This window comes from Ascaphus truei, chromosome 12 (genome assembly GCF_040206685.1).
Source record: "Ascaphus truei isolate aAscTru1 chromosome 12, aAscTru1.hap1, whole genome shotgun sequence".
NCBI lineage: Eukaryota > Metazoa > Chordata > Amphibia > Anura > Ascaphidae > Ascaphus > Ascaphus truei.
Window position 1 is genome coordinate 49,111,760 of NC_134494.1, and position 12,602 is coordinate 49,124,361.

General features: G+C 44.1%; 1 protein-coding gene across 1 annotated transcript in view; it reads left to right on the forward strand.

The window, feature by feature from the left end:
* Positions 1–12,602, forward strand: part of KCNQ1 (potassium voltage-gated channel subfamily Q member 1) — a 100,026-nt gene that overhangs the window by 56,695 nt on the left and 30,729 nt on the right. The window contains exons 4-6 of the mRNA XM_075567652.1: positions 10,459–10,585; positions 10,791–10,869; positions 11,295–11,391. Coding sequence (XP_075423767.1) covers positions 10,459–10,585; positions 10,791–10,869; positions 11,295–11,391 — 303 coding nt within the window. The remainder of the gene's footprint in view (positions 1–10,458; positions 10,586–10,790; positions 10,870–11,294; positions 11,392–12,602) is intronic.

The following is a 12,602-nucleotide window of genomic DNA, read 5'->3' on the forward strand; positions in this document are numbered from 1 at the left end:
GGTTACTGGACCTCTTAACTTTGACGTGACTTTATGGTGGTTAAGGAACCGTGCGAGCGCCTGCGCTATTCCAATATAAACAGCATGACCTTCTCTGAAACGGAAACTGTATAAACGTTATTTCTGCCCATTTTCCTCTCTATCTTGATCGCATGGATCTCTGTTTCTAACACTTCGCTTCCTCTGAAATCTGCTTCCCTGCTGCACCTTGTTGAAACCCTTTCTATATTTGAAAGTTGCCATCAGATCCCCCCTCTTCCTTCTCTCCTCCAAGCTATAAATATCGGGGTATTATAATCTTTCCTGTCATTTTATGATGTAGTCCAGGGCTGCCAACTCCACTCCTCAAGGACCACCTTCTGAAGCAGGGAGATCCTTAAAACCTGACCTTTTGGTGGCCCTTGCGGACTGGAGTTGACCACTCCTCATGTAGACCGTGCGCCTTTTTTAGTTGCCCCCCCTTTGTACAATCTCCAATGTATGCTTTGTCCTTCTGGAGATAAGTTCTCCAGTACAGAACGCCGCGCTCCAGGTGAGCTCTTACCAAGGATTCAGGATTTCAATGTTAACCGTAGAAACACCACCTGATTGGATCGTTTTGCACTTCAGGTTAAAACAGATAAAACCGTAAATTAAATATAATCTCCTATCGAATTACAATGTAACATAAGGAGTAGGGGAAGTCAAAGTAAATACACCGATAAACACCACATTTTTCCTTGTGCGTGCTAATAAATACAATTTAAATAAATAAAATGAAAAAAAAGAAGCGCTGATTTTACAAAAACAATAAACATCTAGAACCATAATCACTACCAATGATCTATGAAGTGGCAGGAGGACCTCCCCATTTCTTCTGCTAACCTCTCTCCCGACAGAACCTACTTTAAAGTCACCTGAAAAAATGTCTTGCAGGCCCCTTTGCTCTGTAACGGCTATTTTGCGTCTTATATTTGTTGTGCATATTTTTGTGGCCCGAGTGCATGTTTTAGCATAAGGTTGTAGTTGCCACACTCTTAATTATTCCTCTAATCTACCTAAATCATTAATCATTCCGTTTACCTCCCCCGGACTGTCAACCCTGTTGTACAGTATATCTTTCCTGGTAATGGCAGCTTGTTAATCAGTTTTCTATGTGGGACAGTGTCAAAGGCTTTACTAAAATCTATTTGAGCAACACATACTGCTCCACCCTGATCCGATACATGAGTAACCCAGTAATAAAAATAATACAAATGTGTTTACACAATCTCACCCTGTAAATCCATGCTGCCTAGGATGTTTTGGTTGCTGGATTTTAGATATTCAACAATCATTTCACCAGTTTCCACTAACTTGCTCGCTACTGGTGTCAGGCTCACTGGCCTGTAGTTATCTGCCTTTTCCTTACTTGCACTTTTGGAAAGTGGAACTAATTTTGTTCGTCTCCAGGCATCTGGAACTACACCTGTTTTTAGTGACTTTTTTTTAGTGAATGGTTTTGTTAACCGCACCTCCCCCCGACCTCAAGCTCTCTTAGTATCCTCGGATGTATCCCATCTGCCCCTATTGACTTGTCAACTTTCAGTTTGTAAAGTTCTACCAGGAGTTCCTGCTTTGTAAATGGACTTGTCCATCTCCTTTCTGTTTATATCACTGTTTCCTTTCTCCTTCACCTTCTGCTGTGAGTGAAAATACACCATTAAGGTTGTCTGTGATACCTTCTTCAAGCTCCATATGACCCTTCCCTTCTGTCTGTAGTCTTACTATTCCTCCTTTCCTTTTTCTCCTTGTATACCTAAAATAATTACACCCCCTTTGTGTGACTGGGCTATTTTTTCTTCTACTTAGGCCTTTGCACATCAGACTATGTGCTGAGCCTCCTTCTGCCTAACCTATAGTTCTATATCATCCTCCTTATTTTTGCTGCTATATTTTTGCCTTTAAAATTCTTGCCACCTCCTTTGAGCATCATATTGGCTTTCTTCTCCTTGCTAACCTGCCTAACACAAAGGTCTTTTACTCCCAGTATTGCTTCCCTTAGGTTTTTTTTCCCGCTGCTCCTGCACGCAATATAAACACTGTACCTCCACCCTGCCAAAAAAACTCTGCCCAGGGCTTTTTATTTGGGCCCATTGGAAATACCATTCCAATTAGTGCCTGAAGTTACAGGATGAAGTCAGGTTCTGCCTTATTACATCATTTCCTGTCACAGGAGCCTGACTAGTACACAAGAAGAGACCAGTCAGGTCTTTAAAGTCCATACACACTATTACATTTAGGAACTGTGTTACCGGTCATTAACATCTACACCTTTCCAGAAATAATATGGCTACTAATCATTGCCAAATAAAGTATTAAAACGCTACAGGCACAGACCGTTCTGAACACTAAAACGGTTTATAAATCAATAGCGTTTCAGCTTTAAAAAAAAGAAGGGTTTTATTAGTGTATTATTTGTAATTGGTCACTCGTATTTGTAACCAGCCTTGCTCAAAATTGGTTTTGGCTAAGAAGTAGACAACATGCTGCTGTTTCCTCTCCTGGGATGCAAGTGTTTGCTGTCTGTTAATTAAATGCGTGTTATAGGATACATATGACAGTGTTAAAACAAAAAATGTAAATTAAAAAACACAGCGAAATAATTTTTTTTAGGTATTTTCTTTCCGTGTGCTCTGCTCAGAATCCCTTCCAGCGTTCAACATTTAGGCCCATATATACTAAGGAGTGCTATTCCAAAAGTCACCTTCCAGCCTATTCACGTCAATGGACTCAAGTGTATTTCTACGGTCTTCCGGGAAAGTGTTTCTATGGCTTAGCACTGCTTAGTGAATAGGAGCTTTCACCCCTACTGGAGCTTAGAAAGGGCATTGCTCAATAATGCACATTTCTCCTTTCTCATTCTTCCCTCTGTGATCTTGGACAGCGTGTGCTTCTTACTGTGTGAGACTTTCGGGAGAAGCAATATTACGTTACAGCTACCGGAAACCAAGGGAAAGTACATTGCGTGTTTGCAATTGCAAGTGTTCCAATGGCTCTTTCTTGTTCTGCTTCCCACTTTCACACACCAGGATTCCATATTTACATACGCAGAAATTACCCTTCCATTTGTCTTTTAAAGGGGCAGTACCACCACCAAAACTACCCAAGCTTCTTTTTTTTCTTCGTTTTTTCCCCCACCAATGTATTGTATTATGGCCAACTATGTAAACAAGGTAGTAATGAGAAACCCGGATTATGAAAAAGTATAAAGTTCTTTAATGGGACATATACAAAATAGTAATGGTCCAAGCAAAAACTCCCACGCATTTCACACCCAAGGGGCGCTTTCTCAAGGAGTACTGAAAATGAGTGAGGGCATTTTATATACCCCACACATATGATGTATATCCGTTATTCTCATTGATTACAACTCATTATTATGACGATGCTCTGTGAAGTTAGAGATATTTATGTACGGTTCCGTTGCAGACTATTTTCAGTGTATTTTTACCGAGTGGGATCACTGTTTTTAAGTTTGCTTGGATTCAGCTTTTTCAATTATGATGTCATAAGTGATTAAGTGTATCTGGTATCCGGTGTGCTGTTGCTCCGCAGTTTCTTTCTCTTCAGGTAATGTGACCCTACAAACATAGCCCTAAAGGGTTACACAGGACAGGAGGAGGGGGGCGGCACAGTCAACCAGAAACTTTTTCAATAGATTCAAAGATAAACCAGGTCATAGTCACCAGTCTAATTGGGATGATGGAACTTCTCCTGTTTTAAAGAGACTGTAGTCCCTCAGTGACACGATATCTCCATCATGCTGCAACATCTTGCTGTAGAGTGAATGTGGTTAAGCCGTATATGCACGTCGGGAATTCCAAGCAACGCTAACCATGAGTGTAGAGCACTGCTTCTCAACCAGGATACCGTGTCACCTTGATAAAGCGTAGGGGCGCGAAACGCGTGGGTGCTGTTTTTTTTTACCTCGAAGCTGTCCATGTGAGCTTAATAAATTCTATTTTTGATGGGAGTTAGAATGTTGACCTCCGAAAAGGTAAGGTGAAGCGGAGCACAGCCGTGCCACTGAGGGATATTACAGGATAACAGCCAGTAGGATAAAAACTTCTTTATTAGGTCAACATGGTGCAGACAGAAAAAGCTCTTACGCGTTTCACGCCGTGATTGGCGCTTCGTCAGAGAGTGCAGAGTGTCGACTAGGTACCTCTTCTTATACCCATTGACTGCTTACCGGAAGTGACGCGGTAACGCATCATCCGCCCACCGGAAGTGATGCAACTAAGTGTCTCAAAAGACTGATACGCTAAAGTCTGTATACCGGAAGTTGCGCTTAGTTGCGTCACTTCCGGTGGGCGGATGATGCGTTACCGTGTTACTTCCGGTAAGCAGTCAATGGGTATAAGAAGAGACACCTAGTCGACACTCTGCACTTTCTGACGAAGCGCCAATCGTGGCGTGAAACGCGTAAGAGCTTTTTCTGTCTGCACCATGTTGACCTAATAAAGAAGTTTTTATCCAACTGGCTGTTATCCTGTAATATCCCTCAGTGGCACAGCTGTGCTCCGCTTCACCTTACCTTTTCGGTGGTCAACACTCTACTGATTCCAGGGGATGCACGCCCACAGAAGAACACCAGGATTACGCAGTGGGTTACCTTTGCATTGGTTACTGGGATGTATACACATGGTGGATGTCAGCGCTTGAGATGCAGTCCCATTTGGAAGTGATTTAGTGGAGCCATTAAATCTTCATCTACAGCACTTACCAGGACATGATAGACATGTGTCTCATCACTTAGCGCTTACCTGTGTACCCCAGCACTCACTTTATCTGCACTTTCCTGTTTAATGAAGCTCTTCAATCAAGATTATGCATATCATTTGTCTTTAATAGACTAGTTACCACAGTCATTAGAGCACTATTCACCAGAACTTTGTTCTATTACCCTTTGATGGGAGTTACCCTGGATGATCCTTCGTTTTTTGTCCTGCTGCAAGTGTGCTTCGTTTCATACAGATCTTATCTCGATACCATGTCACCCACATACAGATCTTATCTGGATACCATGTCACCCACATACAGATCTTATCTGGATACCATGTCACCCACATACAGATCTTATCTGGATACCATGTCACCCACATACAAATCTTATCTCGATACCATGTCACCCACATACAGATCTTATCTGGATACCATGTCACCCACATACAGATCTTATCTGGATACCATGTCACCCACATACAGATCTTATCTGGATACCATGTCACCCAGGGCTGCCTCACACTCACCCTAAGGGCACTCTGTGGAAAAATTCAAATGTGTGCTCATGCTGCAATGTTTGATTAATGTATTGCTAATGAAAGATTTTGCATCACAATTAAAATAACAGAACAACTAAATTTCACAATTACATTTACAAACAGTTAATTATAATAACACCAACATAGTAAGTGAAAAATGATATTGTCATTAGACACTTATGGGAATGAAGGTGTAACTCCGCTATTGGATCAGGACAATAGGGAGTACCGTGTGTGGGAGGGGGGGGGGGGCTAGAGGAAGAGAGAGACCCAAGACTCTTTTAGTTTTGAGATACCACGTCACAGTCCCACAATCTTTGGGAAGTGCAATGTGGAGTATGGTTTCCGTTTTGGTAAAAAGTCCCCACAGAAAAAGGGGGAGAAGCAGCATTGTAGATTTTGTGTGAGCCGGCTGGTGTCGTGTACCCCCCGATAACTCATTTTGGAGCTGCTCTCTCTGATTTAAGGTGTTTATAAAAGCTTTTGACACTGCCTCCCAAACACCCTCTCGGTTGTCGTGCTCGAACATCTCACCAATCTCAGCCTGCCGTTGCTTCGAGTATCTGACTTTGACCCCTTGTAAGTTGAGCATCGGGTATTGGTAGAGTAGTGAGATCATTCCATTACTCAAGGGGAAGAAAGGGCACAGTAGGTTTCTGAAGAGTGGGGGGGAGTTGGCACATAGGACGCAACATAATGGTTAAACTGATTTTTTTTCACTATATTTTACACCAGGAGCTCAACTCCAATCCTCAAGGACCCCACCGGGTCAGGTTTTCAGGATATCCCAGCTTCAGCACAGGGAGCTCAATCAGTCCCTGCTTCAGCACATGTGGCTCAATCAGCGGCTTAGTTATAGACTGAGCACATTAGATATCTGAGAACATGAGATGGTAGTTCATAGCCTACTTCAATAGCGGCTCTGTGCTGCTGGATGCGGTGGATCAACTTTGAATAGACAGCAGGAGTTATCATGTGAACACTGGCTTTATATAAAGAAAATAATAACAAATTAAAACAAAAGCTGGGGGAAAAAAGAGACACTTTCAAATGGTTGGAGGGCACTGTACCTCACAGGTTAACAGAAACCAGACTTTTCTGTGTTAGCTGGAAATATAGAATGACGTTCTGTCTACTGACAACCTGACAATGACCTGATTGATGATGCAAATGTCCTTATTTCAGAGACTTAGTAGAACGATGCCAGGCCATATGCAGTAAACAAATTGAAGCTAAAAAACAAGGTACAGAATATGCACCCACAGACACGTATGCGTTCTCCTCCACGTGTTACCGGGCGCCACAACCCTGTCGCACCCCCACACAGCACTAGTATACTCGGTATGAGCTGCATCTCCCTGAGACCCCACTTATGCCTTCCCTACGCGTTTCGTGAGACGTGCCTCTCTTCATTAGGGAGTGGTGCCAATGGGCCTCTACTGTCCTTGTATGTGTGCCCAATTATCCTAAATGAAATAATCAAAATAATTAAACTAAATTACTTCAATAATCAAAATATTGGGCCGCTACATAAACAGACATGTGAAGCATAGAGAGAAAATTATACCCATTATCATTAACAAAACAAACCAAATATATCAAATGGACATAGAAAAAAATTACATTATCCAGACGTTAACGGTTAAATATACTATCAACTATAACAAATATTATACATATACATAAATCAAAACTAAATCAATGGAGAACATGTGCATAAGTAAAAAAAAATGTAAACCTATTATGCCAAATTCATTTATAATTTTATTGTACTTGATAAAATTAATTCTACAAAAAAAACACGCATTCAATATGTCTTATGTATAGGATACAGTAAAATCAGTCATATCAATTACCCTTTTAAAAATTTTACATAATTTAAATGCAGATTGAAAAAGATTTAAAAAAAAATATGGTTAAAATGTTTAACATATGAGTTTAAAACTGTCTTCATTCGACCCATTTGGTGGCAGGGTATTTCATTTGAAAACCCAGTAACTTTCACGGTTATCTTAAGATTTCAATTGATCTCCTCCTCTCGTCAGCTCGCACAATGATATCCCTTTTACATTTTAATACACGTGGAATATTATGTGCTACAGAAAAGTAGCACTATAGGGTTAGCCTTTTATATGCTCATTTGCAGCTCTATTCTAACACATACAGTATATGTACTTTTGCAATGTATACATTGTTTAATAACAAAGTTGTCTTCAGTTCACTTAGCCATACAGTATAAGGCCGTGTCCATAGATGGACAGGCCGTGCTGAGGCGTGCGGACGCTCCGCGCTGAGCCCCTGCATCCTCAATGAGGATGCCTTGAGAGGGGGCTCACGCGAGCGTCCGAAGGCGTGCGGAGGAGTTGGAGGTTTCAGCCGAGCGCCAAGCTGTTTTTCAGCGCGCTGTCGGCTGAAAACCTCCAATGAGAGTGGGGCTGCGTCAACGTCACGGCGCCGTGACGTCAACGTCAGTGCGTCGCGGGCGATTGGCCCAGCGACGTCACTGCCCCGCCTCCCTAAGTCTCCCCCCACCTCCGATCGCGGACTCTGGCTCGCCTGTATGGGCGTGGAATCGCCCAGCTTCTGCAGGCGAGCCTCAGCGTCCGCGCGCCTCAGCACGGCTCCCCCCTCTATGGCCCGGGCCTAATGACTCGCCTTGCAGTTCCCCACATTTATAGCATCTGTTTCTAGCGAGTGGGGGTTACACTTCTCCTAGGTTACTAGGAGACCCGATTCATTAAGTTTGTCCCTTTTCTGAACCCTGTATGAGGATATTTTGACGGCAAAACTGTCACTCTGAAAATCTAGTGGTTAATTCTTATTTGCAAAGTAATTACTTTGTCATCATTAGTTACATGGATACACATAAATAGCGGATGTGCTTGAATTTATTATCCCAGAGAAAAGCAAAACATATTCATTTTGCAAATGATACAAATAAATAAGACCTGTTACTTTAAGGGCAATTTAATCTTTTAAGAAGCAGATTACACTGAAAATATGTTTGTAACATTTTTTTTAAATCCTCTGTCTGTATATCTTTATATAGCGTCCATAGCACATGGAATTATAATAAAATAAACAAGATCAGACAATAAGAAATAAATAAGTGCAGTAGATTGCAGTGCCACAGTGGGAGAGTTACAGAGACAGCAGGTGAGGGAATAAGTGCAGTAGATGGCAGTGCCACAGTGGGAGAGTTACAGAGACAGCTGGTGAGGGAATAAGTGTAGTAGATGGCAGTGCTTGGGCACAGTGGGAGAGTTACAGAGACAGCAGGTGAGGGAATAAGTACAGTAGATGGCAGTGCCACAGTGGGAGAGTTACAGAGACAGCAGGTGAGGGAATAAGTGCAGTAGATGGCAGTGCCACAGTGGGAGAGTTACAGAGACAGCTGGTGAGGGAATAAGTGTAGTAGATGGCAGTGCTTGGGCACAGTGGGAGAGTTACAGAGACAGCAGGTGAGGGAATAAGTACAGTAGATGGCAGTGCCACAGTGGGAGAGTTACAGAGACAGCAGGTGAGGGAATAAGTGCAGTAGATGGCAGTGCCACAGTGGGAGAGTTACAGAGACAGCTGGTGAGGGAATAAGTGTAGTAGATGGCAGTGCTTGGGCACAGTGGGAGAGTTACAGAGACAGCAGGCGAGGGAATAAGTGCGGTAGATGGCAGTGCCACAGTGGGAGAGTTACAGAGACAGCAGGTGAGGGAATAAGTGCAGTAGATGGCAGTGCCACAGTGGGAGAGTTACAGAGACAGCAGGTGAGGGAATAAGTGCAGTACATGGCAGTGCTTGGCCACAGTGGGAGAGTTACAGAGACAGCAGGTGAGGGAATAAGTGCAGTAGATGGCAGTGCCACAGTGGGAGAGTTACAGAGACAGCAGGTGAGGGAATAAGTGCAGTAGATGGCAGTGCCACAGTGGGAGAGTTACAGAGACAGCAGGTGAGGGAATAAGTGCAGTAGATGGCAGTGCCACAGTGGGAGAGTTAAAGAGACAGCAGGGGAGGGAGTAAGTGCAGTAGATGGCAGTGCCTGGGCACAGTGGGAGAGTTACGGAGACAGCAGGTGAGGGAATAAGTGCAGTAGATGGCAGTGCTTGGTCACAGTGGGAGAGTTACAGAGACAGCAGGTGATGGAATAAGTGCTGTAGGTGGCAGTGCCACAGTGGGAGAGTTACAGAGACAGCAGGTGAGGGAATAAGTGCTGTAGGTGGCAGTGCTTGGGCACAGTGAGAGAGTTACAGAGACAGCAGGTGAGGGAATAAGTGCAGTAGATGGCAGTGCTTGGGCACAGTGGGAGAGTTACAGAGACAGCAGGTGAGGGAATAAGTGCAGTAGATGGCAGTGCCACAGTGGGAGAGTTACAGAGACAGCAGGTGAGGGAATAAGTGCTGTAGATGGCAGTGCTTGGGCACAGTGGGAGAGTTACAGAGACAGCAGGTGAGGGAATAAGTGCAGTAGATGGCAGTGCCACAGTGGGAGTGTTACAGAGACAGCAGGTGAGGGAATAAGTGCAGTAGATGGCAGTGCTTGGGCACAGTGGGAGAGTTACCGAGACAGCAGGTGAGGGAATAAGTGCAGTAGATGGCAGTGCCACAGTGGGAGAGTTACAGAGACAGCAGGTGAGGGAATAAATGCAGTAGATGGCAGGGCTTGGCCACAGTGGGAGAGTTACAGAGACAGCAGGTGAGGGAATAAGTGCAGTAGATGGCAGTGCCACAGTGGGAGAGTTACAGAGACAGCAGGTGAGGGAATAAGTGCAGTAGATGGCAGTGCTTGGGCACAGTGGGAGAGTTACAGAGACAGCAGGTGAGGGAATAAGTGCAGTAGATGGCAGTGCCACAGTGGGAGAGTTACAGAGACAGCAGGTGAGGGAATAAGTGCAGTAGATGGCAGTGCTTGGGCACAGTGGGAGAGTTACAGAGACAGCAGGTGAGGGAGTAAGTGCAGTAGATGGCAGTGCCACAGTGGGAGAGTTACAGAAACAGCAGGTGAGGGAATAAATGCAGTAGGTGGCAGTGCTTGGGCACAGTGGTCGTGAGGAGTGACTGTGGGGATGGGATTGTAGCCGTGAGTCCAGGCTATTGAAACACTTGATTTAAGAGGTAAGTTTTAAGGTGTCCTCTCTGTGGAATTAACCCTATAAGAAGCCTCCTGTTTACTTTCCCCGCAGGAAATTGTCCTTGTGGTGTTTTTCGGAGCCGAGTACGTGGTCCGTTTGTGGTCTGCTGGATGTCGGAGCAAATATGTTGGGGTTTGGGGGAGATTTCGCTTTGCCAGGAAGCCCATTTCAGTGATAGGTGAATACAAGTCAAACATTTCTAAATGGAATACGAATGTCAGGCACAAGCATGGAAAGTATACCGGACACCGCCGGGTAACCGGCTATTACTGCCAAGCATGGAAAGTATACCAGGCACTGCCGGGTAACCGGCTATTACTGCACAATTGGCAACTCCTTTTCCTGTTCCTTTTGTTCCTAATTGATATATATTTTTGTTACAGATTTAATAGTAGTTGTTGCATCAATCATCGTGCTGTGTGTTGGTTCCAATGGACAAGTTTTTGCAACATCAGCCATAAGGTAATGCTATTTATCTTTGAATTGATTCCTATTGTGCCTGTATTTTATATACATGCAATCCCCCCTCCCCCCCAATGTTTTTTGTTATTGTACCTGTACTGGAGGGTCCTGCATGGATTGCTCCATGGACCTTTGAGCTTTGGAAACCCCTAGGTTGTTGAGAAATGGTTTGTTCCAGCATATGAGACTCACATCTACACACATGGCCACGGGGTCTCCATTAGGGAGTCACGACGTGATCTCCCAAAGACGTTGCAGCTCTCTTTTGGCCGCCGGAGTGAGGTAGACTCCAGTGATCATGTTGTACCCACCAGTTGAGTATTACTTTTCTGTGGCCAAGTATCTCGGGATTTAGACGGCCTGCAGATGTCGGCGTACTGTGGATCAGCTCTTCATTTAAATCACACTATTTAACTCTTCTCTAGGGGAATCCGGTTTTTGCAGATTTTACGGATGTTGCATGTTGACCGACAAGGTGGCACATGGAGGCTTCTCGGATCGGTGGTTTTTATTCACAGACAAGTATGTTAAGCAGTTTGGCTCTAACTGCCTCCTCCAGTACTTGACTCATGTTTAACACCAGCTAATGGAATCCTCACTGAGCTCAGAGCAGCCTCTCCCTCACGTCGCCCAGCAAAACTCGCCCTGAACTTAACTCATGTTGGATGAGCAAATCATAAATGCTTATTGTTCTAGATTGGGCCGTTTCCGGAACGAAATTCCCCATTGAAGTAAATGTGGAATTTTGGCCACGGATGGCCCGTTCGGCTGCTTCAGCTGATCTGGCATAAGCCCCATAGTTGGTTATTCATTAACCCTTTGGCTGCCCCAGAACGTAGCCACTACATCGTAGGGGTGTGGCATTCAGTCCAGCGGCCCCGTGATGTAATGGCTACACCACAACCATTTTCTGTGCTCCTTTTCCAGGGCAGGCCGCGTCCTCTTCTGTTTCCGAATTAAGCAATGCCACGATTACGTGGTCACCCTAAAAAGTGGTCACGTGATCGTTATTATCTGGAGGGGGCGCTGTGGCACTCCGGTGCTCCCCCTGGCAACCAAAGGGTTAAACTGCAATGCAGCTGATCGGGCTACTACGGCGGGAAACTCTCATTGACTTCCATGGGAGTTTCCATCTCACTTTAAGGAATAACCCCTTAACATATACAGCAAAAAGTTTTACAGTATAACAGTATATGGGTGTGTTTGTATATGTGTATATGTGTGTATATGTATATATATATTAAACAAAAGGTTAACTAAACTGCTTACAAGATATCTCATATGTTTCCCGTTGACTATTGTGCAGTTTTAAGAACTTGCTCCCAGGTTCCTCAAGCTCCGTTACAGGTTCACGCACCCACACAGGCATTGACTTGAATAGGAGTTGGTGCGCGTGTGGCTGCGTTTAACCCTTTAAGGACCTTGATGAATAACGAGAGATATGTGATGCAATTTTCTTTTGTGGCATTTTTAAGAAAATATCCCTTTGCATTAATTTGTAGCAGATGTCTTAAAACTTGTTGAGTGAGACTCTTACATCTGAAGCTCTTGAGGATAGAAATTAATGCCTTCAGAACGTGTGGATTAGGTTGGTACAAAGAGCGCACAGTTGTGGATACAAACATTGATGCATCCCATTCTAATACCGCACCAAGCCACCCCTCCTATAACTGCTTTGAAAACTAATCTCTAAATTGCTTACTAATGCAAGCAGAGCAAAGTTTGGCCAATAT